The 27547-nt window shown below is 45.7% G+C and overlaps 1 protein-coding gene across 4 annotated transcripts; it reads right to left on the minus strand.

Moving 5' to 3' along the window:
* Positions 1-372: 372 nt before the first annotated feature.
* Positions 373-19475, minus strand: Clptm1l (CLPTM1 like). 4 transcript variants are annotated; one of them, XM_052159597.1, is made up of 17 exons: positions 19105-19475; positions 18475-18575; positions 17077-17266; positions 13217-13362; positions 12061-12139; positions 9759-9876; positions 9294-9388; positions 8525-8609; positions 7256-7359; positions 6315-6380; positions 5777-5827; positions 4955-5037; positions 4132-4166; positions 3310-3365; positions 3181-3225; positions 2428-2543; positions 373-936 (listed from the first exon to the last, which is right to left on the minus strand). In XM_052159597.1, the coding sequence occupies exons 1-17, from the start codon at positions 19264-19266 to the stop codon at positions 852-854; spliced, it is 1617 nt and encodes a 538-aa protein (XP_052015557.1). In that variant the 5' UTR covers positions 19267-19475; the 3' UTR covers positions 373-851. The 4 variants fall into 4 exon arrangements, with proteins under 4 accessions (XP_052015557.1, XP_052015556.1, XP_052015555.1 ...); XM_052159596.1 differs by having other exon boundaries at positions 13217-13365; XM_052159595.1 differs by having other exon boundaries at positions 17071-17266.
* Between the last annotated feature and the right edge of the window lie 8072 nt (positions 19476-27547).

The raw sequence follows: 27547 nt of genomic DNA on the forward strand, positions 1-27547 counted from the left end.
TGCTATAGAGGAGCAAAAGAAACCATTTTCAACTACCCACAAACCTTCAGGGATGCCAAGGCTCATGTTACCAGAGCATATTTCAACTGTTCTCAACACATTCCTCTTACCTTTGGAATGACTTCTTTGCACCTACTCCTCTCCTCAGCATTTCTCCTAAAAACATGACCAACGTGAATGCTGGCAACTATGACCAGCCATTAAATGACAATGTGAGCTCCTAGGACATTTGTGGCTCCATAGCTAGGAAATACACGGGGCATTTGCTCCTTTCAATGCAGAAACAAACCTATCCTTTGCATTGGTTTCTGAGAAAGGTTTAACGTATAACATCAGCAATATTTTATATATTATTAGGGGTTAAGAAAAATGTCACAGCCAAAGAAATTTATTTTAAAATAGAAACATACATACATTAAGCTTTAAACAATCAAATTTTAAACAAAAGGGAAAAAGAGCCATTTGATCCCAGAGTCGGTACAGAACGACTTTGTGTGTGAAATCCACATAAGGAGCACTTGGACAAGCTGACGTGGAAATCCATCATGCTCCCTACCCTTGCGTGCTCAGGTGTCCACTGGCTGCCATGGGACACTCATGCACTGAGAGCTACCCTTGGGTGGCTGCCCACTGGCACCATCACCAAGACCCAAGTGCATGTGGGGTGTATGGTTAAGTGCTATGGTTCCTTCCGAACACGAGGAGAGAGGGTGCTCAGGGATACTGAGAAATGCTCAGAGGGATTTGGCAACGCAGAAGATGTGGTATCTAGGAATTCTCCCAAAGCCCCCAGGAATACTCATGGCACAACTGTGCTGTGTAGTGCCGCCTGGGAGCCTGGGCTGAGATGCTCAGTCTGGGTGGGGCTTCCGCTTGGGCTGCTCCTCATAAGACTCTCCAAATTCATTGACCCTGCTCTTATCCACAGGGTAAAGCCTGCAATGGTAGGGATGGATGACTATTAGCAAGGCAAGTCCTTATGTCCTCAAGAGAACATAGCTCTTCTGAAAACATCCTCCAGTATCTGGGCCACCTCAACATCTGGAACCTTCATAGGTCCTGGGGTTGCCTCCCTTCTCTCATGTGTCACATTCTGCAGGGTCAGGAAATGAGAGCTAGGCTAACCAGAGAAGGACAGCAGCTCTACAGTAGGGTGGGACCTAGAGAGGCCTCCATGTGGAGAAATGTATAAAGCTCTAGGCACAGTTACAAAAGCAGTAGTTCTAGATGCTTCCATGGCTTTAAGTGCTTTGCCTGCAGCAGCTACGCTGTTCAATCCTGAGACTTCCTTTCCCACTCTAGCAACATACCCTGCTTCTATGAAGACACCAAGGTAAGGAGGGATACGGTGCTCACTGTTTGGAATTCTCCTTAGTGCCCCACAAACAACCAGACCTTAGCTTTAAACAAGCCCACTTTTGCCAAAAGCCCTGGGGCTGGGTCTCTGCATAAATACTTGGAACCACTTTCAAGGGCCCTGCTGGCTTGATATGGTACTCCTAAGAAAAACCCTGTACCAGGTAAGTGAGGGTTCCCCACAAGTTTACTTCTACTTTCAGGTATGTCAGGGTATGGATATGAAAACCTAGGAATGAGACCTCATTCAGCATATGGATGTGGTACTGTGTTATGACAACATCCTTCTCAGACACATAAGTGCATGGACAAACAGTCCTAGCCCAAGAACATCTGCAAGCAGCTAAAGTAGCTTTGGGAAGACAGGCTCATCCTGCATAGGAAGGCCACAGCTTAGGAAGCTAGAGGAAAGAGCTGTCACCATATGGAGATTGGGGGGTGAGGGTGGGCAACCTCTACTGCCAACTATTGGAGGATGGGAGGCAAGGCAGCAACACTCCATACAGAAGCCTTTTCCTCAACATAGACTCAAGCTCACTGAGGTCAGGAAATGGGTAGTCTGAACGTCTATCAGTTTTAAGGTTGGTTTTAGGAAATTCCCAAACCTGGCCCTACCCCAGACACAGCCATAGGCTGGGGCTGAGAGAAAGGCCAGATGCCAGCCCAGAGAGGAAAAGGGAGGACAGGGATGCATTTGCATTTTAGTATATGTCCTAGAGGCTCTTCCATGGCTGAGCCAGTACCTTGGCTGTGCTGTTGGTCTGAGGCCCTAGTTGCTACTACCTGCTGCTGCTAAGTACAGTCCAGGCTCAGGTGAGGGAACCACTGATCTTCACCTGCAGGGAATGTAGCCTAAGAGAAGACCAGTACCCCACCACTACCTCATACTGGAGACCTGTGCTTAAGGACTAATTGCTAGACTTTTAAAACAACTGTGCAGGGAACAATCCTGCACTGTGTTATCACAAGGCACAGCTAGGACCTATTTTGGGCAACAGAGAAAAGCCACCCCCTAAAAGACAGACAGGTGCAGGGCTCTACACTGAGGAGGTGCTGCCTGTACACACTCACCACCGCTGGTAAAGGTAGACCAGGAAGACCACATCGTCTCTGAAACAGGCCAGCCGGTGGGATGTGGGCATGGTGATGATGAAGGCAAAGACATCATCAATGAAGGTGTTAAAAGCCTGCAAAGCAAGATGGAGCAGTGAAACTACTACAGAGCTGGAGCCCTATGTTTTATAACCCAAGTCAGTGAGCTGCCACTCAGCATATGGTGGGACCTATAACTGTAATGTTCACACCAAGTGAATGAAGATCTAGTGCAGAGATACGGAGCAGCACCAGCAGGACAGCAGGTTCCTAGGGCCACGTGTATCATGCCCACAAGAATCTGCAGCTTTCTGTACTGGGAGTCAAGAAGTTAGCTAGGAAAAGATGAACAGAGCAGCACTGGGGCTGGCTCCTTAGAGAACTGAAACTGCTTCTGACTGGCTCAGCCTTACCACCTCTTTATGAAGGATTCTGGGCACTGTTGGGAAGACATAGGGCTCTGGTTTCAAACACTCAATTACTGAGCCAAAACATATTTGCATTTTGACAATGTTGCCAAAATAGCCTTTCACTCAAAATTCTCCCTTGTCATGACTATTAAAACTTTGATCCTGCATGGTTTGTGGCTCTTCAGAATCTGAAAAGATGTTTTAGTTTTTCAACAAAGTGGATAGGGCCAAAACTACTGTGTTTCTGTGCACATAGGTGGGTTCATATGAATGTATCCACAAAGAGTCTTCCAGCTATTCTTGGCATAGGCCCATGGCTTACCTTGTAGGTAAAGGCCTTCCAAGGCAGGTGTGCCACTGACTTCATCTGAAACAAGGAAGATGCCATAGGTCAGTCAGAGGCAATATAGAGAAGATAGGGGTATTGCCTTAACAGACTCCTTGGCCTTACCTTGTAATTGACAAAAAGCTGGGGCAACATGAAGAGGAAGCCAAAGGCATAGACACCTGTGCAAACAGAAAACATCCATGAAAAAGAACCAAACATACATTCTGCTGGGGCTATGCACACTAGGACACCCAGCTTCTAAAAGACATCTGCTGGTCTTGTCACAGTGCAGCTTGCTGGCTAATAAACTCATCAAGAGCCAAGGATGTATCAGAAAAGCAGCACATGTTTTACTGATTGCTGTTGACTTTCATCCCCAGGATGAAGCAAATGCTGGGCACCAGGGTCATCAGAGGTGCACTGGGGAAGGTGCCAGGATTAAGACTGGGATTCATCCCTGGAAGCATGGCCATCCAGAACTACCTGCTTATTGTGAGGCTGCCTGACCTTACTACTGCTCATTGGTACACCCCAAAGCATGAGAAGACAACTGTGACCCTTAGCCATGGGGCACACCCAGTATAGAGACCATGTGCTGTGACCCACACACAGAGCAGCAGGGCATCGATTAGCCTCCCAGCATGACCACAAACGGTAACTTAACATACTCTGAGAAGTTCTATGGATGAAATGTCAGGTGGGATCTGAATGCTAGTATTGCCTGTTTTTAGGAAACTAAACAGACTATCCACTGGAGTATTTATTCAAGCTCAGGAACAGGCTTGTTTGATGCCCAGGTACCACAGTGCTGGGCACTGTATACGTTCTAAAGGTAAGGGACTCACTAGTCTTTAATCCTAGAAACTTGTTCCATAAGGGATGGAGAGGAACAGGAAAGGCAGCACCTACTGTTAACATTATCACCACGGAGACACATGTACTCACCATTCACAAAGCTGTTGATGAGCCAGGAGTACCAACTGAAATAGAAGTAAAAGGAGTTGTGACCCTCAGAGAGGCCATGGGAACGTTGCTGAATGTTAAAATGATAGAAAAGTACTCTCCTGAAAAACTATTTTGAAACCCAGAGTATCTGGGCAGCCACAGCAGCCTGCAGACAGCTCTCTATGGAAGCAGACTCGTGGGGTGACACCACTTTGACTAAACAGTTTTCATTCTGTACATTCATTGTACTTCAGTGAGATATGAACCTATGCACAGCATTCAACCCTGGGGTCCTATCTGGCTTATGCTGCTCACGCATCCTAGTATCAGCCTGACCCCAGAAGCACATTGCCCACATCTCTCCACCTGACACAGGGTCCCGAGTCTTCTAGTCCTTCTGATTCTTCTTGTCCAGCTGAAACCAATGAGCATAGCACAGCCTAGTGTTAGCTTTCCCATCTTTCAAACTGCCCAATCTCTGTACTCAAAAGTCAGTGACGAAGTAGGGGAAAGCTTGCACTTCCCAGATTGAAGATATGTATTCCTCTGTCTACCATGTGGTCCCTATAGCCTTTGATTTCCTGAGATGTATAAGAGCATGCCATGGTTCCTGTCCTCTTCACAACCCAGAGGAGATAAAGGCCTAGTACTGACTTTCAGAGCAACAGCTGATCCTGGCCTGTGTCTGAGAAGAGTCCCGAGTTCCTGGAAGCCCAAGAGTTGGGGGTGGGGGTGGGTTACCAGGTGCAGATGCCCTGTGTTCAAAAACCAAACTAGGCTTTCAGATGAGAAGACTTGAGGGTGTGAACTCTGCAGCACCCACCTCTTATACTTGATATTCAGGAGTGAGTAAACAGCGCCCCCGACACAGAGAGGGTAGAGCAGATAAGACAAGTACTTCATGGCCTGTGAGGAAAGGCAGCTTCCAGTTAAACACCCCAACCACCAAACACCTCAGCAGATGCATCATCTAACTTATGATGAGAGCAAGCAAAAAAGGTGGGACCCCAATAACATTTCAGGTAATAGCACAATTGTGTCTAATGGCCATGGAATTCTGCCAAGGCCCCAAAGCAAGACCCTTGAATGTATACCATGGGCGCAGTGACTGTGATGCATCAGATATGCTGCCTGCATCAGAGTGGCAGACTCAGCCAGGAGAAACCAAGGAAGCCTGCAAGTCATAGACCCAGGCTGCACCTGCACCACAGGCCCTGTATTTACTCTGGCTTGGTATTTGTTATCATCTCACTAAAATCTAAATTGCAAATATCTGAGCTTTGAGCTGAAACACTAAAACCATCCTGCACGGAGACATCCTATCAAATCCAACATGTCCCATTCCCTAGCAGCAGTGGAAAGCTACTAGGGTCGAGGTGCTAGAAGGCTTTCTGTGGCCTCTGTATGAATGCATAAAGAAGCCAGCTGGCTAGTAGACACGATCTCCTAGGTAGCAGGAATTGTCCAAGTGACAAACTGGGAACCAGTGGCCTGGGAGCTCATTTCTTCCCTGGGAAGAGGGTACACCCACATGTTCATTCTTGGGACTGCTATTCAGGCTGGTTCCATTGCATTCCCAGGACAGATTCCCCCAAATTACAAGAACCCAGTACCTTATGGTGTCATGGGGTCCCCAATTGCTTACCTGAGCATCATACTTCTCAGTCTTCCTCTCAGATTCACTATGGGTGCCAAACTGTTTTAAGATTAATATAATGTCAGTTGACTCAGAACTATCACCACAGCAAAGCTGGCACCGGAGCAATAAACAGTATAGGCCCACTGCACTACCCTCAGTGCCAATACTGGCTGTACCAGCCTCTGGCCTAGGCACAGGCCACTCCTGCCCCTGTTCCACCATCACAATGGCCCAGAGTCAGTCCAGTCTTCTGATAAATCAGGTGAAAAAAGAATTAGCAACTGATCAAAAAGTTGATAGGAGCTGGATGAGTGAAGTCCTACAGTTAAGAACTGCAAAGCCTACCTGTGTAAGGACCCTCCCCATTCCGTGGGGCACTCTGGCATGCATGTGCCCATGTGCTGGGAAGCCCTGAACCAGGCAGCAAAGACAGGATAAAGTATCTTCACAAAGTTCAGCACTAACTTGAAGGGGACTACAACATGACGGCCTGGCCAGTGTGCTCAGGAAAAGCTGTATTTGGAGTAGTCACTAGAGGTCTCACCTGAAACACAGGTCTCAACCCCCTCCATGCCAGTGTCATTTTCAATGCCTTCTTCACTTTCCAAAGCTGAAGAGAGACAAGGAAATGTACATTTAATTGTGAGATGCTGGATAAGGAAGACTAGTACCCTCAGCCATGGGCCCATTAGTCGTCACTGATTCTCTTCCCTCCATCTCTCATGGCCATCTGTGGACTGGGAAGGCTCTGCACCACATACACTCATGGCTGTCAACTAGGTGGAATGTGCAGTCACTGGTAAAACACAAGGAAACCAGTACTCACACTTACCCTAAATCTAGCCAGTCTTCATCCTGGGCCCCAAGTCTTTCCCTAGACTCACTAGGATCCATGGCTTCCTCAATGTCCTTGCTATAACCTTGTGCCAGCAACATTTACTAAGGTCAGGTCTAGAACATTGCCTGAGATGGATTTTCATGCTGTCACTGTGACAGGCACCTTACTGTGAAACCCATTTCTTAACAGTCATTTACAGGGGAAGGTACTCAACAGAACCAACTCTGAGAACTAGACCTCTGGATCTGGCCCACGTGGTGGCTTCCTTCCAGACTGGGCCCCTATGGTTCCTTTCTACAAGCACCTCACAGGAACACAGGGTCACAAGGTGTCAACTGGCATTAACTACTGTCCACATGACTGTTCCATTCCAACTTCCTATCAAACCAGGAGCTTCTTCAGTGTCATATCATCCTTCTGTTTCACTTAGAGCTTATCAAACTTGTTAATACAGGTCTAACACAATCTACTGTTCTAAGATGTACCCTTAGATACCTCCTTACCCAGCAGCTGCCTCTCTAAACCTGTTTCTCGAGGTGTGCAGGTCCTCAGATAGCAGCCTGTTTCAGGACTCAGAACAGCTGCCCAAGTGTTGAAGTTCACAGAAACCCCAGTCCTTCTGACCCAGCATAGTTCCTAGGACTCACCTCAATGGCAGCCCCAACACCTGCAGGGATCAGCACCAGCAGGCTTGTCTGTTCATCCAGCAGGAAGAGAAAGATGACCACAGTGCTGAAGCAACGCCAGAGCACTGGGGACATGAACACACAAGGAGGTAAGGGCAAATTGCATCTACCCCTTGCACACACCTCTAACCACCTGTAAACCTGGCTCCCCTCCTCTCCCCTTCCCCTCTCTCCAGTTGGCCACAAACAGCTCTACTGGAGGTGGAGCCTAGCAGCAGAGCCTGTACCTAAGAACGTAGAGTCCCTGGGTTTTATGCCTAGCACCAGGGGAGACAAAAGGGATAGTAGACAACCCTGCAAGTCTTCAAAGCACTTTAATTACCAGAAGCCAGAGTGGAGCAGAGGATAGAGGGCATGGTCTAGGCAAGTACCAGATCTAAGTGACAGCTGAGACACTAATAAGCACAGATACTGGTTAGCTGCCCAGGCTGAGTGCTTCCATACTCTATATTCTCGTTTTGTACCATTCTAGGGTTTGTTTCTTTTATAAAGCTGTACTTTTGCTCACAGGATGGACTAGTAGGTCAGGACTACAGTTTACTAGATTCAGCAGGAAGCTTCTCCATGGCTGCCTGATGAGACACTGAACAGCTTCCCTGGAAGTCTTGTGTTTTACACTCTCTGTGCCAGATCCTGCCAATCAAATCCAGCTCTTGCTGGAGAAGTCTCTAAATTCTATTCCTTACACTTGTACCTATACTTACCTCAAAGCCTGCTACCATCATGACAACTCTACCTACTAGCCACTGCCCCTTCCTTTATACAGCAAAGCCATTATATTGGATCTTATTCAGTGAAATGATTCTGCAAAGTCAGGTCTCACTGATGAGGACACTGCTCCAAGTATTGGTGATTTATTCTGAAAACGGACTCTAAACCTGCAGCCAGAGCCCTATCAAGCAGGAGGGAGCTGGCCGACAGAAGGTCTGGTGCTATATTGGAATCTATGAGCAACCAAGCTGACCAACAGGATCATGCACTTTGTGCCTCCATAGGCAGCCCAACTCCATACCCTCATATAGAAGGCCTGTGCCCCATGGCCTAAAGTCTCAGTGGGATTTGGAGATGCTTACTAACTGCTGAGACTACTGAGACAGGACCTGGGCTTATGCTGCCCAACTTAAGAGGCATCTCACAGCCAAGCACAAAATCCAGGTCTGTTGAGGAACAGGCAAGAGTTGCATACTTCACACGGAGCCCCTGGGCAGGTAGACTGTTCCTGGGCCCTACCTGCTTTGGTAGACATTCCAATCATGCTCTTCTTTTTCTTCCAGAAACTGATGTCACTTTTAAATGCCAGGAAATCAAAAAGAAGCTGTAAAGAACAGACAGGACAGCAGCTTGCAGTCTAGTCACATATAGCAGTTTCACTGACTGAGCAGGCAGTCTACAAGTACACTAGGCCCAAACCTCAGGTTTAGCAAGACATGTTCACTGTCTACTGAACCCACCACTACACATTTCAAAGGCCAGAATTGTGGAACTTGGAGGGAGACATTAGTGGGGCATTTTCAAACATACATCTTTGACTCAAATCCCAGGGAGAGTATTTCTTGGGGTGTGGCTAACCCCAACCTAGGTCTCACCCATTACTTCTAACAGTCCAGTTTCTCACTGTGTGAACTCTTACAGTCACCCTTGTAGAAAGTGGGCTTATAAATTTACATTTGCTTTGCAGTAACTAGTACCCAGAAGGTCCACTATATCCCATGCCTCCCTACTTTGCACCCTGACTGTATCCAGCACAGTGTCAGAGAGCTCTTTAGTTCCTCTGTGTACTATACGTGACACACGATACACACAGGTAGAACTGCTCACTTTCCTAGCTGGGTAACACAGTTCTAGAGGAACCGGCACCTGGACAAGGAACAACTGGGGCCAGAGCTGTGCAGAACTCAGGAACTAGGTCAACTGACCCCAACTATATGTGCCAGTGCCCAATGAACCACCCCAATGTCTGTCCCCATTCCCTGTGACAAGAACCCAGGGGACAGCTCACGTGAAAGGCTGCAACAAAGAAGGTCAATGCTAAGAGATATAAGTTGGTGTCTACGAAAATTCCCTTCAATTCATCTGCATCTTTTTCTGAAAACCCTGTAAAGAAAACACATTATAATTCAAGAAGAGCCATTTTAGTCTTATCTAATGTCACGAATATTCTTCTGACTGTAGAAAACATACATCTTGTCTGGAGTAAAAGTCAACAGAAATTGTAGCACTTAAAATACTGTGTTCTGAATAAAGCCGATTTCAGCTAACTCCTACAGTCACATTTTAAGGGATAAAAGGAGCTGCATCAATGCAAGCTTCTTGACCACAAGGCCAATGGTGACCCCACAAATGACCCCTAGAAGGAAGTACAGCAGTGTGGGTTGGTGTCAGCTATTGAACAAGCAGCTATAGCATCGCTTGGATTCAACAAACACCCCATTCCACCCTGGACTAGGGCCCTGGGTCCACCCACCGAACTGCTGCAGGGAGTACACGGCATCCTGCATGTGGATCCAGAAGCGCAGCCGCCCCAATGAGATCTTGTCGTAGGACACAGTGAGTGGCAGCTCAGTGGTAGATCGGTTTATCACCTGCCACCAAGAAATCCATAGGTGAGGGAGGGCTATCAAACATGGCCAGAACTCAGTGCAACACCCTGCAGCCATGCACCAGATCCCAATAAACATTGATAGGTCCCTGCATAACCTTGTGCAGCTCCATGCAGCCCCAGTGGGCCTTGCAGGGTTCAAAGTCTGATGCAAGGTCATTCTTCTTCCTAAGCTTGTTCATATTCAGACGGTGCCTTTTCCACAGGATAGGAGCTCTGTCTGCCAGCTACTATCTCCAATCTGAACCACCCACTGACATCTCTGAGCACTCATCTTTTCACCAGCGACATTCTAATGTATTACTTCTAACTATGAGCTCATTGTTCTAAGGTGTACCCTGTTCCATGTGTTTCCAGCATTTTTCAAACTGCACAAGCCCTCACAACTAGCATTGGCTAGAAACTAGTCAGCTTACTAGCTGAGCCAAGGGAAGGTAAGACTGGCTGAGGTGCCATGGCCCTGTCCTAGAAGAATGGGAGACTGAGGTGTGAAATGTGGTCATGCTGATGGTGCAGGACATGTCATAAGCTGACACATATCATCCATCTAATCTTCCTGCCCCAACCTCCTGCCACGACCACTGTTGGTGTCAAAGGCATGATGGTCACTCACAATGGAGCTAGCGACCTGAAATGTGTCAGGGTTAAGCAGCCACCAGGCTTAGGACTTGGTAGCTAGGTGCTGGGGCTCTTCACAACACAGAAGCCTGCAGGCAGCAGAGGCTTCTGAACGTACCCTAAGTGGCCAGACTTGTCCCAGGGATGACTTTGTAAGATCCCATCAGACAGCTTGTTGGCTGGACCACTCTAGCAGACTAAGTTGTCCCCTAAAGACAACATTCCTGAGAAATGGCTCACATGAGACAAAGCAAAAGATACAAAAATAGGCACCAAAGGAGCAAGCATGTAGGTAATGCTAGTTGCCTACAAGCTCACGCCTTTGTCTAAGTAGGGTTTGTCAAAGGTACTGTAGCGTGTAACGGATCCAACAAGAAGGACCACTAGAGTACACAGTCTGCAGACGTTGGCCTATAGCCTCTGACTCTATCTACATATGGATACCTAGCACAAAAATATAGTCATTGGACACAATTTCCCAATTGCTTACAAGAAGTCAGCATTATTAGGTCTTGTAGTATGTTTATAGACATCCCCAGGTTTATGAAGTACAGCTTGTACATTTCACAGAACCCAGTGTCATGAGCTTTAAACAAGGAGAAACCAAGTCAGAGAACGGGGGAATGGGTCAATCAGACCTCCTTATTACAGACTGCACTATCCCTAACCAGGTCTTCCAGGTGCAGGTGACACCCAAGGAAAGTAGAAGACCCTGTATTAGGAACTGTGGGGCTTGTCATACTGAACCACAGCCAGAATAAACCCACGCAGGTTCTGAGGGGAAGCCTATGGTAAGCTCCCTGCTCTCTAAGCCTTGATTCTGTTCAAGAGGAGATCTAGGCTGGCTGTTAGGGAACACTAACAAATGACAGTGGGAGAGGCACAGAGGTGCTCACTTATAATCTCTGCTCACTTGTGACCCCAGTCAAAGCTCTTCTTTCCTATCGCAACTTATTCCACTGTAAAGAACACTGACACAGCTCCTGGCAGCAACTATGACAACAAACGAGATATTTCGCTGGTACTTGATGCGGTGTTAACCACTGTTAATCTCCTTATAATTCAGCCACATTTCTGTTACTCTCAAAATACCCTTATTCTCTTTGGGAAAATAGCATCTTTATTGCCTATAACAAGAGCATCAGTAGTCATTTCACCTCCACAGGATATTGACATTGCTTATGGCTATACTAAGAGTTGTGGCTCCCTCCCAGGCTTGGTTCAGGTATGAATCTCTGGTCCCACAGCAGAACTATCCCTAAGGACAAGAAGCTGTGCAAGAAACTATGAAGCCTCACAAGCCTCACATACCAGGAGCAGGTATGCAGGCCTTTCTTGTGGAACTCTGTGGGACTACCACCTAAGATCCTGATGAATACCCCAAGAGTCTATCACCAGAAGGAGACCCCACAAGCAGTTACCACAAGAACTAGAGCCCAACCAGGTACTGAGACCTCTATGTGAGCTCAACATGTGCTAAGGGGCATCACTCCATTCTGAAGGAAGCTTTGTGCTATATCCAGAGCAAGGCACTAAGAGCATGGCTCACCATCAGGTCTTTCACCCGGTTGCTCAGCTGGTCAATGAACAGGATGGGGAGGTAGTGCACTGTCTTCCCAAGCTGAATCCTGGGGGTTTGAAGCACAACAACCTACAATCAGTGTCAGATTTAACCCCTTGGGTCACTAAATACATTGAGAAACTAGGAGTATCCTACCCAGTATCATTGTTGGCTGCATCTTGGCTACTGGAATCTTAGAACTTTCCAAACAGAAGCAAGAAATGGTAGCATCCCATGACAACAGTTACAGCCACAAGTAATAAGACCCACACACCTCCCTCTAAGTGAATGGTAGGGCACTAGCTACGACACAGGGTGGTCTAGAAGGAAGCTACCCATACACTGTAGCAGGCTACCTAAGAGGAAGGATGGAGACAAGGTCAGTGCTGGCCCTTTCTGCACCAAATGCTTAAAATTTGGAGCATGTACACAAATCAGAATTTATATATATATAAAAAATTAGGGTTGAGGATTTAGCTCAGTGGTAGGAGTTCTTGTTTAACAGGTACAGTGTCCTGATTTGATTCCCTAGCACCACATACACATAAAGATTTAAATCTTACAAAAGAAAATATGAAATCTTTGACAATGCCAGAGAAATCATCTGTTGTGAATAGAAGTGACTCTCAGCTAGCCACTCTCAGAAGCCTTGTGACACCATGAGGGCATACTGACGGATCTCGGCACTGGGCTTCCTGAGCACCATCACAGGTACACATAACTAAGGATGGCAGGCAATATTTAGGTTACACAACCTAGAGATGAAATCTTTAAGTGAATCCAGCTACAAAACCCTGCATTTCATGGCCCAGGTAGCATGAGGTCAGGGCAAAGCCAAAGAGTATACAGGAGTCACAGCTAACTTATGTTTTTTGTTTCAGTGCAGGTGGGACACTTTCCTAGACTAAAGAGCAAGATGTATCAGCTGGAATTTCACTTTCTCTCAGTCTTGTCAGCCACCTTGATCACAACCTCCAAATGGTTAAGCAAAGAGCTGAATGGGTTCTGTGGCAGAGTAGCTCATAACACAGGCAGGGTCCAGAACTCAGGTGTGACATACTTTATTTGGGCTCACCAAACTGATGCCTGCTTTGTCATCAGTTCTAAGAGTAGCTTCCCTCCCTGAGTTCCATTTGACACTTACATCTTCATGTACCGATGCACATCTGCAGGCAGGGAGGAACCATCAAAGACAAAGTCATCCACCATCACATTCAGGGTCAGCCTCGGTCGCCAGTGAGAGACAGGTTCATCTAGGGCATTCGATGGCTTCTTCTCTGCTTCTATCTGCTGCTATAGGATAGAAATTGAGGCTATACTACCTGAGACCAGCCTGTGGCAACAGGGTGGTCTTGGCCTCCATCTGAGAAGCCACTGGTTCCCTAGACTGGCAAAAGTGGGAAAGGAGACCTACTTAGCTGTTCTAGCAACCTTGGGCTATCAGTCTCAGAGCATATTCTACTTCTTCCCACCCTGGTTCTATGAGACCATGAGGAAGCTAGCACTGAGGGATCAGGAACTGGGGATCTAACAGGAGGCCTGTATCCCTGTCGGCTGGGTAAAGACTACCAAGAGACAATACTAAAGCAGGTGTGAGTACAGTGCAGTCTTGGAAAGAGAAGCACAGGATCAGGCATCTGTTCTAGATAAAACTAGAGCCAGGGAGAAAACTCTGGGCAAATCAAACCTGGATAACTCAGCTAGGAAACAGCACTACCCTATTTCCTCCTGAATAACAGCTCTCACACAGCACTTCACGTCTCCAGCAACAACTGCCACAACCTTTGTTTAATGGTTCCAGAAGCTCCATACCCATCATAATCAAGATACCAGCCTTCTTCCAACACTACCACCATGAAGCCCCCTTCACCTGACCTCAAGAAGACAGTGGAGGACCACAAATAGGAAGAGGATTTTAAAATATGCTCCCACCCCTAGACTATGGCTGCTTTTTGCAAAGTTGCCATTATTCTTATTTTGGGACTTGTCTTAGCTTCTACTCAATACAGACCCAGACAGTGAAGATCTGTTTTCTGCCATGGGCCCATGAATGATCCCCTTGTCTACAACAGTCTTACTCTATAGTTCAGACTGGTCTGGAACCCATGGCAACCTTCCTGTCTCAGCCTCAAGTACTAGGGTATCAGGAATGAGCAATTTTGCTTGGCTGAACAACCCTTTTGTCAGTAAAATTTCCTTTGTATATAGTTTTCTATAAGTGAACAAAATATAAATAGCACTTATCTATACCCTTCCTATAATTTTGAATTACAAGCATAAATACCCAGACATGCAGTCATACACTATGTGTGTGTACATGCATGTGCCTGTGTCTACATGATGACTTTCACCTGAAAGTTCAGGTGAACTCTGAAAAATAACTGCCCTTCCAAGAAGGCATGCACACTCATTCAAAGATGCAGAAGGCCTTGAGCCAGAGAGGGAGTCTGCTAGAGGGCTATGAATCATCACTCATCACTAACCTGATGTACTTTATCTACAAATCCACGGGATACAATTCAAATGAAAGATAATAAATTCAAATTCCTTCAAGCTTCCTTTAAGCTGCCATTATAAGACATGTACACAAACTCTGACGAGACACAAGCCTGCTGCAGTGATCTGTTAAAACCCTTACCTGTGGTTCAATATACGGAAATCCGTCAATGCAATCCACTACATAAACAAACTCAAAGAAAAAAACCACATGGTCATTTCATTGGATGCTGAAAAAGCATTTGAAAAAATTCAGCATCCTTTCATGCTTAAAGTCTTGGAAAGAACAGGAATTCAAGGCCCATACCTAAACATAGTAAAAGCAATATACAGCAAACCGGTAGCCAGCATCAAACTAAATGGAGAGAAACTTGAAGCAATCCCACTAAAATCAGGGACTAGACAGGGCTGCCCCCTTTCTCCTTATCTTTTCAATATTGTACTTGAGGTACTAGCTCGGGCAAGTAAGACAACATGAGGTCAAAGGGATACAAATTGGAAAGGAAGAAGTCAAACTATCATTATTTGCAGATATGATAGTCTACCTAAGTGACCCAAAAAACTCCACTAGAGAACTCCTACAGCTGATAAACAACTTCAGTAAAGTGGCAGGTTATAAAATCAACTCAAGCAAATTAGTAGCCTTCCTATACTCAAAGGATAAGCAGGCTGAGAAAGAAATTAGGGAAATGACCCCCTTCACAATAGCCACAAACAGTATAAAGTACCTTGGGGTGACTCTTACCAAACATGTGAAAGATCTGTATGACAAGAACTTTAAGACTCTGAAGAAGGAAATGGAAGAAGACCTCAAAAAATGGAAAAACCTCCCATGCTCATGGATCGGCAGGATTAATATAGTTAAAATGGCCATTTTGCCAAAAGCAATATACAGATTCAACACAATACCCATCAAAATCCCAACTCAATTCTTCACTGAGTTAGAAAGAGCAATCCTCAAATTCATCTGGAATAACAAAAAACCCAGAATAGCTAAAAATATTCTCAACAATAAAAGAAATTCTGGAGGTATCAGTATCCCTGACCTCAAGCAATACTACAGAGCAATAGTGTCAAAAACTGCATGGTACTGGTACAGTGAAAAGCAGGCGGATCAATGGAACAGGATTGAAGATCCAGAAATGAACCCACACACCTAGGGCCACTTGATCCTCGACAAAGAGGCTGAAAACATCCAATGGAAAAAAGATAGCCTTTTCAACAAATGGTGCTGGTTCAACTGGAGGTCAGCATGCAGAAGAATGGGAATTGATCCATCCTTGTCTCCTTGTACTAAGCTCAACTCCAAATGGATCAAGGACCTCCACATAAAGCCAGACACCCTGAAGCTAATAGAAAAGAAACTGGGGAAGACCCTTGAGGACATCGGTACAGCGGGAAAGTTTCTGAACAGATCACCAATAGCGTATGCTCTAAGATCAAGAATAGACAAATAAAATTACAAAGTTTCTGTAAGGCAAAGGACACCATCAAAAGGACAAATCGGCAACCAACAAATTGGGAAAAGATCTTCACCAACCCTACATCAGATAGAGGGCTAATATTCAATATATATAAAGAACTCAAGAAGTTAGACTCCAGAAAACCAAACCCTATTAAAAAATGGAGTGCAGAGTTAAACAAAGAATTTTCACCTGAAGAATGTCGGATGGCGGAGAAGCATCTTAAAAAATGCTCAACTTCATTAGTCATTAGGGAAATGCAAATCAAAACAACCCTGAGATTTCACCTTACACCAGTCAAAATGGCTAAGATTAAAAATTCAGGAGACAGCAGGTGTTGGCAAGGATGTGGAGAAAGAGGAACACTCTTCCACTGCTGGTGGGGTTGCAAATTGGTACAACCACTCTGGAAATCAGTCTGGTGGTTCCTCAGAAAAGTGGGCACCTCACTTCCAGAAGATCTTGCTATACCACTCCTGGGCATATACCCAGAAGATTCACCAGCATGTAATAAGGATACATGTTCCACTATGTTCATAGCAGCCCTATTTATAATTGCCAGAAGCTGGAAAGAACCCAGGTATCCCTCAACAGAAGAGTGGATGCAAAAAATGTGGTATATATACACAATGGAGTACTATTCAGCCATTAGAAACAATGAATTCATGAAATTCTTAGGCAAATGGATGGAGCTGGAGAACATCATACTGAGGTAACCCAGACTCAAAAGATGAATCATGGTATGTACTCACTAATAAGTGGATATTAACCTAGAAAACTGGAATACCCAAAACATAATCCATACATCAAATGAGGTACAAGAAGAACGGAGGAGTGGCCCCTTGTTCTGGAAAGACTCAGTGAAGCAGTATAGGGCAAAACCAGAACAGGGAAGTGGGAAGGGTTGGGTAGGAAAACAGGGGGAAGGAAGGGGGCTGATGGGACTTTCAGGGAGTGGGGGTCTAGAAAAGGGGAAATCATTTGAAATGTAAATAAAAAATATATCCAATAAAAAAAATTAAAACAAAACAAAACAAACCTTTACCTGTGTAGCAGTCTCCCCAGTGAGCAAGTTAATTTCTTCTGGTTTGGGAATCATGTAGGTAGTCAGTGTACTGACCACGTGTACCTGTTTCCCATCTTGCCAGGGCAGAATCCCAGCATGATGTAGGAAAATATATGCGTACAGTGTCCCATTGTTTCTTGTTTTCTTTGGTACAGAAACATTAACTGTCCTAAAACAGAAGAGTCATTTTAAACATGCATACGTTAGGTTCCATGCTTATTATGTAGTTCAGACAGTCCTCAAACTCAAGTTCTTACTGCTCCAGCTTCCCAAGAAGCTGGGATTAAAGGTGTGCACCACTATCCTGTCTTACATTGTTTATACACACGTCAGCTTATCATCTCTTTAGATTTACACAACCTAATTTTAGTTCAGTACTGCTAAAAATGAAACCCACCTGCCTGTGACTTTACTGATGTCAGAACACTACTGTGTCCCAAGGACTATGAAAGTCGTAGCACTCCCTACCTCCGTTAGAGCCTCAGAAGGGACTAACTTGCTTTAAAAAGTACTGTGGGAATTGCTACAGAAGCACACAGGGTGTGGATTTCTCTAAAGCTTCTCAAAAAAGATGTCTCCACCCGGGAACTGAGAGGACTCTGAATACACAGGTGCTGACTCTACAGTCATGAATACACAGAATGCACCTGACTCTACATTGCTCCACTGTGGTGTTTCTGGCAAGTGCAAACAGAAGTGGAGCTCAGGACGGGCTGTTCCAGGACCACTCATACGTCTTCAACTTCTTCCAGGCTCCAAAATGAATGTTTCACTATCTATTCTGGCACAGGTCAATGAACAGGAGGCAGAATTTACCCCTATACAACTAGTGAATGGCGGACATCCAACCTCCATTTCAAGTAGTTAATAACGATCCCAGGGCCACAGGCTAATAGGACTGGACAGTGATGCACTGGGTAGGAGCTGAAGACTGGTTGGCTAGTGAGCTTGATACCTGTGGGGCTGTACAGGACCCTGATTTGATAAGCAATTTTACAAATTTTATTTGAATTTTTACAAGTTAAAATCATATGTCAAATGCTAAACCATGTTAATTCTCAAAAGTTACTGTACATAGTTGAGCATTGAGATCTATATTCTAATGTCAAAGGTCATGTACTTATAAGTAACAGATGAACTACTACTACTAGGTATCACTCCTTGGGAGAGACTACATGGGCTGTGGTAAACCACACTGGCATCAGATGGCAGTAAAAGCTACTTTTTAAGTGACAAACTCAACACCTGTTACTTTCAGCTTGACTGTTTACAAAGGCCCTAGACAGGAGTGCTTCTATATGATGTTCTCACTCTTATACACAATTCTATCCATGACATCCTGGAACCCATCTTTGGCAATCTGTCCCACATCCACACCTTTCAAATTTGGACTCCACATCAAAGTCTTCCACGTTCAAGACCAGGTCCACATTGTTCTCTGCACCAAGGCTGGACCGTGTTGTGGTGTAAACACTCAGCTGGAAAGAGTGAGCAAGAATGAATAGCCAAAAGGTCCTTATAGAAAACATGTAGTAACTATTGTGAGAGGGTAGCAATCTGAGGGCTATCTCTCAGAGGGTGAGCTTGGGCAAAATGGCCTTGTGTGACACTGCTGTGAACAACCTAACTGTAGAGCTGACCTGTCCAGAATTCCCACTAGAACCAGGAAGTGACATAGGTGACGAGAGGGCAGAGCTAGGAGCCTGATTCGCATATGGCTGGAGATCTCCTGGTAACTTCCACTGGGGTCCCGTTAGGAAACACGTGTAGGGCAACTCGATCTCAGTTATAATTGGGGCAGAGCAGGGCACCAAGTGGTAACAAGAGTGCAGCAGAGAAGAGAGAAGTCCCAACTCCAGCTCTCACTACCACCAAATCACAACATTGGACAGTGACATCAGTGATTAAGGGGCAACGCTGGTAGCCCGCAACCCATCTCTGACCAGTGTCAGTAGAGGTGGTAGCACCCCGCCGGGAGGCGCCTTCTTAGCGCTCCCCGACGCTCACCTGAAGCTTGGGCCGCAGGGCCAAATAGGGCTGGATGCAGTTGGCGTCACCCGAGCACGGACGGGTATAGACGATACCGTACATGACCCAGCAGGTATGCACCACGTACACCACGAACACGCCCACCACCAAGCTGGTAAAAGAGCTGCGGCCGCTCCACATGGCGCCGCAACCTGCGGGCCGAGCGCCGCCGCCCGCCGCTCACGGGAGAGCCGCCACGCGCCGCCGCCGCCGCCGCGGGGAAACCAACGCGCCTCGCGCGGGCCGCCGGCCGCCCCGCATGCTCCCGATACCCACACCCGGCGCCGCGGGATTCGCCGGATCAGGCGGGCGCTACTTCCGGGAACCGAGCCACCGGCGGAAGTGGGCGCGCGCAGCCCTCTGGGAGCCAGACGCTCCGCCACGCACTCACGACCGCAGGACGCGCGCGTGCGTGACGTCAGCCTCTTGCGCCATACTCCCGGCATGCCTCAGGGAGCCCCGGTGGCCACCCACCTTGGTGGCTCCCGGTTCTTTGAAAGTTTTTTATGCTCGTTGCTCTTCTTATTCTGGGTTCTCTGCAGCCTTACTGCAGGTTGGCGGCGCCGCCCCAGGATGATAGCGGGGACCATAATGCTAGCTCTTCAAAGTCTAGGGTAGCGTCCAAAAGTTAGGAAAACACGGTGGAGACTCAGGGAAAATTACTGTTTTCTCGGGTGTGAAAACAGCAATTTTACTGTCTTGATAACATGTAGTTAAAAATGGCCAGAAAAGTTCAAAAAGACTTTACAGGTCAGTTTCCCCTTTTTCCAGAAGAATGAGTTCCTTTGGGGTAATATAAATGTTGGTCCTGTCTAACATATGCAGAGGTACGTTATGTCTCAAGGAGACCTTTTTCCGGACTTACACACCCATTACCCATTCAGATAAAACCATCTGGGCTCATTATTTATTCACTTTACATCCCGATGTCACCCCCTATTCTCTCATCCCCTCCCCGCTACCCTCTCTCCTCATCTGAGAAGCGGGGAGGCCACTCAAAACCTTCTGGGTCCATTAATTATCTATTCACTTTACATCCTGATGCCAGCCCCCACTCTCTTCCCTACCCCCTCTTCCCTTCTCTGAGAAGGGGAGGCCCCACTGGGTAGGAACCCACTCCTGGCACATCAAGTCACTGCAGAACTGCCCACATCCTCTCCCACTGAGGCCAGACGAGGCAGCCCAGTTAGGGGAATGGGATCCACAGGTAGGCAAACACAGGAACGGCACCTGGTCCATTTGTAGGGGAACTTGAATGAAGACCAAATTGCACATCTGCTACATATGTGTTGGGGTGGAGTGTGGGGTGTAGGTACAGTTCATGTATGCTCTTTGGTTGGTGGTTCAGTCTTTGGGAGCCCCCCCCCCGCCCCCAAGGGTCCAGGTTCGTTGACTCTGTTGGTCTTCTTGTGGATTCCTGTCCCCTCCAGGTTCCTCAATTCTTACTCCAACTCTTCCACAAAACTCCCTGAGCTCTGTCTAATATTTGGCTGTGGGTTTCTGTATCTGTTTCAGTCAGCTGCTGGGTAGAGCCTCTTAAGAGGACAATTATGCTAGGCTCCTGTCTGCAAGCATAACAGAGTATCAGGGATTGGTTCTTCTGGGCTTCATTTTAATCTTCTTAAATATTTCTTGGTTTAGGGTACGCACAATTTCTAGAGTGAAGTGGCCAGTGCTGTGACAGCCCAGGAAGGTGGTCAGCAGAGATCAAGGGAGAAGTGGAAAAAATGATTTTTCCTGTTTGCAGAAGCTCGTTGGCTATTTGTGCTTTTCAGTCGTGACCAGTTCCCTACTCTATGGTGGCTTCACAAACTACCCACTGATGTTTTGGAGCTCAGTGTTCCCATAGGCATGCTCTGTATGGTATTCTTATGTTTCTCATACATGCAGTCAGAAGTGTGATGGGGCATTTTGTAAAAATGGTGCTATTAAATTGAAGGTTTCAGAAATGGAGCACCTGTTTCGGCATGAGGGTCCCTTAGGGCTTCTTTTGCTGTGATGAACACCATGACTGAAAGAAATTTGGAGAGGAAAGAGTTTATTATGCTAATACTTCCACATCACAGAAGGATATCAAGGAAGGTTCTGAGGCAGAAGCCATGGAAGAGTGCTGCTTACTAGCTTACTCCCATGGCTTGCTCAGCTTGTTTTTCCATTGCACCCAGAATCAACAGCCCAGGGGTGGCACTGCCACATTAGTCATCAATCAAGAAGATGTACCATAGACTTTCACACAGGCTTATCTGGTAGGGACATTTCTCAGTTGAGGTCCCCTCTTCCCAAAAGACTCTAATTTGTGTTAGACTGACACCAAACTTGCTAACACAGGACTTGAGGGGAATCACAGGGAAACTGGCTTCATCCAAACAGGTGGGGTCGAGGTTAGTACTTGGTCACAAACTCCTATGGGACTGGAGTAGAATCATTGGATCCATCTGAGACTCATTATACCTCTGCACCTTTGTTAAATGAATTTCCTCTTCAGAGCCACTTATTCCTATGATTTTTGTCAACTTTGCAGTGACATTTGACAGTCCTATGTCTCTGCCCTTCCCTCCAGTTGATCTCAGTGATGTAAGCCAAATGAACATGAAGCCTTCAAGCTCTTTGCAAAATTATCTTGCTCATAGGTTACCCTTCCTATTCTCATCAGCCTGTAGATGAACCGATGATCTTTAGTAGACTGGTGGGGTGAGGCTCTTGGCATCTACAAATGCTAAGATGCAGGAGCTCTGGGAATTCCCACTATTCCTCAAATGCCTAATTTTTTGTCAGGTTCCGGGTCTATTTTTATAGCTGAAATGGGCTTGGTAGCACCTTGGTCACTCTCCATTTGTGCTGCCATCCTTGCTGGCTTCAAGAGTGGGGCATTTGCCATTTGGGGTCTCACCAAGAAAGAACCTATACAACTTCACAGATTTCCTGAGAGATTTGCTATTGTGGATCCCTCTTGGGGTCTGGACAAGTGTTTTCACACCCTCCCCCTTTTGGGTCTTGCACAGGAGGGAACTCCAGCTGAAGCTTGGCTTCTGAGCTAGGTCAGCATGTGACAGCATTCTAAGTTTGCACCCTTTGTCAAGCACCAGTTCCAGCAGGGCCCCTTGAATTTACAGTTTGTCAACATTCTTCACAGGGCAGAAACTTCAAATCCCAGAAACCAGTGTTCTACATTTGCTGGACTCCTGCCCTCATAGCCCATCCAGTCTTGGACACCCTGGACAACTAAGTATAATTGAAGTCTAGGTAGCTGTGTCTGTTCAGACATTAGGGATAATCCCCATTTCCATCTCTGACTCTAGTTTCATGAACACAGACAATGTACATACACACACACACACACACACTCACACACACATACACACACGGGGGGGGGCAGGGGAAGAGAGAAAATAAATATTTTAAAAGGAGTACGGGAGAGTCAAAGTAATAAAATTGAGACAGATTTATATTTGGTTCTGTAGAAGTCAGAGATCAGCCCAGACAAAATGACTGGCATGCAGAGATTTCATGCAAAGCAGTGTTTTTTATATTCTTAATCACATTTTTATTACCCCAGTATTTCTCATTGAGTTCTTCATGGAGGTATAATGGTGCAGTATCTATTATTGTCCCTTCGCCAAGTTCCTCATTCTGTTGGTTCAGGACCCAAAGCCATATCTGATGTATCTCCTGTGCCTCAAGTTTCCTCCTTTTCTGATATGTGGTCTCAGTCATGCAATACATTGCCTGAGACATTTCAACCCACAGATGAACTGGGAGCATTCAGACAAGCAGATAAAAACCGGCAGCTTTAGAAGGCAGCTGAGGCCTCCTGCTTATTTGTGGTTCTTTGATTGGCTCTAAGTGTACCTCATCTTGAAACTGAATCACATGATTTATTTCTTACATTCGCACAGAGAAGATCCTTCATATTGTGGTTATGTGAGAGCATGTACTGCTCTTGCAGAGGATAACTTCTCAGCAATCATATCCCTCTCCCTCCCTCTCTCCACTCACATACACATATGTATATGTGAGTGTGTGCTATATCCATGTTAGCGGGTGATACAATAACTTTTAATTCTTTTATCAATAGTATTACTTGAGGTCCCTTAGAACATTCCAGGAAACATGTTCAGAAAAAAAATTACCTGAACCTTTTTGTTTGTGTTCAGTGTGAACTCTGGCAATGCCACAGTGATAATTCAGAATGACGGGGGAAGTGCAAATTCAAGACACTTTGTCCCTTTGCAAAAATCCTGGGGAATGGTCAGAACACAAAGGGAGCAGGAATGGCTTTGCCATGATGCACTGTCCCTTCAGTCTTGAGTAAGGGAGAAAAGATACGAGAGAAGAGGTTGTAGGGCATGGTGGATACATCCTGATTTGGCTCCACTGACTCAGGACTGGAACCAAATGTCAGCTATTTGGATGAGGAAGGCATGAAACCCCTGCTTCTTGTTCACCCAGGGCTTGCATTTCAGACTGCAGACTGACAGGTGCATTCGGTCATGTTTAATTTTAGTCTTCTGTTTGTGGCTCAGGACTCCTCTCTGTGCTCTGCATAGTCCTGGGGCTGATCACTTCCCATGCTATAGGGCAGAAGCTTCTATCCTCTTAATTGGGTTGTGGGGCACTAGAGTTAGAGGGGGAGGGTGAAGGTGGTGGGCAGTAGAGGCAGGCTTCTAAACATTTGGATTTCTTGATTCCACAGATTCAAACTGATGTAGTGCGGACATTGCTGGTCCTCTAGGGTCATTACCCTCATTGATGGTCCAATTCTTCTGAAGGAAAATCAATGGGGTTGCCAGTGTCAGCTGTAAAACACAGCCCTGTCATTATTGTACACACAGCCAGGCCAGCCTCCCACAGAGCTGTCAGTGTGATTCAAGTCTGGGGTTTATAGTTACCTCAAGAAATCTGGTTTTGAGCAAATAATAGATTATATTCTCTAGAGCTCATGGGGAGCTAAACAGCTTCTGACAGCCAACAAGCTCATGGAAATGGCTCTTTCTGTGGCAGACATGAAGCTGGCTCTGTTGTCTCATCAGGCCTTCAAGCTCCAAGTCGATGCCTTTGCTAAGCACTGGATCGTCCCTGGCTGTCTCTGTAATTGCCCCCTTGACAAGTGCAATAATGACAGCTCTGAATCTACTACCTCAAGACCTAGTGCTAGGGCACAGAGCCCTTCCTGAGTCAAGAAAAGTTACCACAAATACAGAAGATACTGGGTTCCTAAGATATAGATGCAGATGCAGGCACCTAACCAGTCAGGCACATCAGAGAGAACACCTCATTACAAGGCACACCGGTGGAACCCATCAAGAATTAATGTCAGGTGGGTAAAGAAAGATAAGTATATGTGACAACCTCTTGCTGAAACTGGTTCCCACAGTAACTCAGTCAGTTCATGCATGGTTCCCAAGTTGGGATCGAAAAGTCATACTATATAGATGAGGAAACTGAGCCAAGAAAGGAGTATTTACTCTAGATATTTAAGGCATCCCTTTAAGGTGGTCATCTTCATTAGGTTAGTTGAATCAGGATGATCTACTCTAAATGAGGATGGCACCATTCCTTGGCCTTGGGGTCTTGACTTTATTAAAAGAAAAATGTAAGCTGAACATGGTATTCATCTCCCCCTGCTTTCTGACTGCAAATGTAGCTTGACCAGCAGCCATAATTATCTGTTACCAGGACTTCACGTTATGATGGTCTAGATACTTGAACTAGAGTCAACTCTTTCTCCTTTAAGTTGCTTTCTTGGGGTATTTTTTATAATAGCAAGAAAAGTACCTAAAACCCATGGATATTGTCTGGCTTACACTTGAGAGGACACAATTATTTAAGTAACAGCAATAAAAATGGTGGAGGAGATCTACATTCCTTACCCATGTAGATGTTCAGTTGCCCTGGCATTGCATCCTTGACACAGCCAATGGACATCTGCAACTATCTGTTCAAGTGTATTCCTGGTAGTAAATCAGAACATCTAGGAAAAAGATCTTGAATTCTTTGAGCTACCCTAGGAAGCTATTGAATCCAGTGTTGGGGGAAGTAAAGTTGTTGTCAGTGTGGGTAGAAATGTGAATCTCCTTGTGACTGGAAGGTGAAGTAGGGATTTTTATGATGCTGAGCCCTTATCCTGTAGGTTCTATACTGAATCAGGTCTTTGATGTCAGAAGTGGATTAAAAGGTAAGATACCCAGTTAGTGCCCACAGAGTGCTGGGAGATTGCTTAGGTGAGAAACACATGCACATTTCAGGTGAGATGTACTATGCGTGTTTTCCTATTTACAAAAGAAAAAAAGTTTCCATTCTTGTTTCCTTGGTGAATCACCTCACTCTTCTTGTACATCCCGGTTTTCATCCTCACGGTGTGGATGATGACACATTAGAGGCATCCTTTCCCCTTGACTTTCTCTGCATTTCTATCTTAGTTACAAAAGCCCTCATTGGTTTTATCAGGCAGGCTTCCATGAACAGAGTGGTTGACCTGGCACTTCATAATGAAAAGAAAATCGATTGCAGTTCAGACACAAGACAGCTCGTGAACCTATGAGCATAGTCAGCCAAAGACCAAGGCAGCTCTGAGTCTACTGCTTACTGGTGAAGACAACTGGCAGGCGTCTGCACCCCAGGCTAGGCCACACTGAAGGTCTGCTGAGGAAAATAGAAACTCCTTAAGGGGCTTTCAGGGATTGTCCGGGGAATGTGTTGGATTGCCTAAAAGACATAAGTGGGATTGGTCTCATGACACTTTCACAAGATTTGCCAGGCACAGAGAAGCCTGAGATGAGTACTAGCCTGCATACAGAGACTCATCATTTCTAATGATTTCACTATTTTGTTGACTTTTCCAGGAATTCATCACAAATCACATACAATGAGTGCAGCTTGGGTTTGTTCAGAATGTCCCAGTATTTAGCCATTGTTCCCTGTGCTCACTTGCGGGTTATTTGCATTAGCCATGGACTCAGTAGCTTGCGTTCTAAGAGAGCTGATGGTTCTCTGTGTGATGTCAGAACACCTGAGCTCTCAGGAGTTCTACCCTTGTTCAGATTGTGCTAATAAAGTTCAATAGTTTGAAATATGGTGAAGATGGGGAAAGATGAATTCTCGAATAGTAGTTTTCTTGGGACAATTGTACGGGAACTTAGAAAAAGATATATCTGAGCCATTACTTCCTGCTCAGTGTCCATGCTCAATCCCAGAAAGACTCCAAATTGCCAAGGATCTAAGCATGGAAAGAAAAACATGGGCTTGCCCAAGAATTACAGTGCAGGTGCCTTGTGGGAAGAGAGCCATGGAAGCAGAATGACAAAATCTTGAGACATTCCACCATTTTAAAATCAGTTCATCCAAACAGATCTCAGCAAGGTACCACAGAGTTCTATCCACAGACTGCCTGTACAACCTAGAATGGCCAGTGCAGAATTAGGACAAATAGAACAAGGTAGGAGACTGGCAGACTGACTTCAGTATTGCATTTCTTACTTTACCAAAGTACCTGAGAATACCTTAAAAGGAAGAATTGCTTATTTTGTACAGTTTATGTCAATCCTGGTGGTGGGAGAGCAGTTTATATTGATAGTTAGGAAGCAGAAAAAGGAAATAGAAGGAACCACAGCAAAGCCTGACTTACTTTCTCCATGTCAGTCCTGCCTACCTTTCACTACCATCCAGTGATACCATCACACTGTAAATCTATTGAAGGCTTAGCATGCTGAACAGGTCAGCTCCCTCCTGGTCTAACTGTGTTTGGAAATGTGCCCTCTCACACCCAGACATGTGTCACTAATGTCCTAGATGCTTCTCAATTAAGTTGACAGGATGAACCGTTTCATGACCTGTTGGGCAGTTGCAGTAATCAAGAAGTTTTGGTACCAGTGAAGGAGCAGGCAGATAGATCAGCAGAGTAGAGAGATCTCAAAACTTGGACCAGGTTGAGTATAGTTAACTTACCTTTTATTTGAGAGAAAGGCAGACCACTGGAAGGAAGATGGGTCTTTCAATAAAAGGCAGGGAGCAGCTACATATAAAAACACAATTAACTTCAGGTGCATGAGACCAAAGGCTAAAATGAAGAATGGCAAAGTTCCTGGAAGACAATATGAAGGAAAAATATACCCAGGCTTCACAGATGCATTTTCTATAAAACATCAAAGGCAAAGCACAGGAAAGAGAAACAAACTGAACAAATGTTCTTCATACTGTATGGGGCAGTAATGGAAAAGGCCTGGACTCTAGGGGAGAGGGAAATGTGGGAAGTCTTCGCCTTCTCAGTTTTTCTGTGAGCCCAAACATGTCCAGAAACATGCTTATTTTAAGAAAATTAATGTTACAAAAAATAAGTCACCATGAGAAAATCAAAAGCAGATATCTCCTGGATCAGCAGAGACATGGGGCAAGGTCTGGATGCCTACTCTGGCCCAGTGAAGGA

This window comes from Apodemus sylvaticus, chromosome 16, assembly GCF_947179515.1.
Source record: "Apodemus sylvaticus chromosome 16, mApoSyl1.1, whole genome shotgun sequence".
Taxonomy (NCBI): domain Eukaryota; kingdom Metazoa; phylum Chordata; class Mammalia; order Rodentia; family Muridae; genus Apodemus; species Apodemus sylvaticus.

Bases quoted from the DNA above. Each gene is read 5' to 3' on its own strand.
- Clptm1l (XM_052159594.1), bottom strand. From the start codon at position 19,266: ATGTGGAGCGGCCGCAGCTCTTTTACCAGCTTGGTGGTGGGCGTGTTC. The intron at 17,267-18,474 runs GTGTGGATGTGG...CTTCTGTTTTAG, and splicing joins GTGGAGTCCAAATTTGAAAG to GACAGTTAATGTTTCTGTAC. The intron at 12,140-13,216 runs GTAAGTGTCAAA...TCAAACCCCCAG, and splicing joins GTGCATCGGTACATGAAGAT to GATTCAGCTTGGGAAGACAG.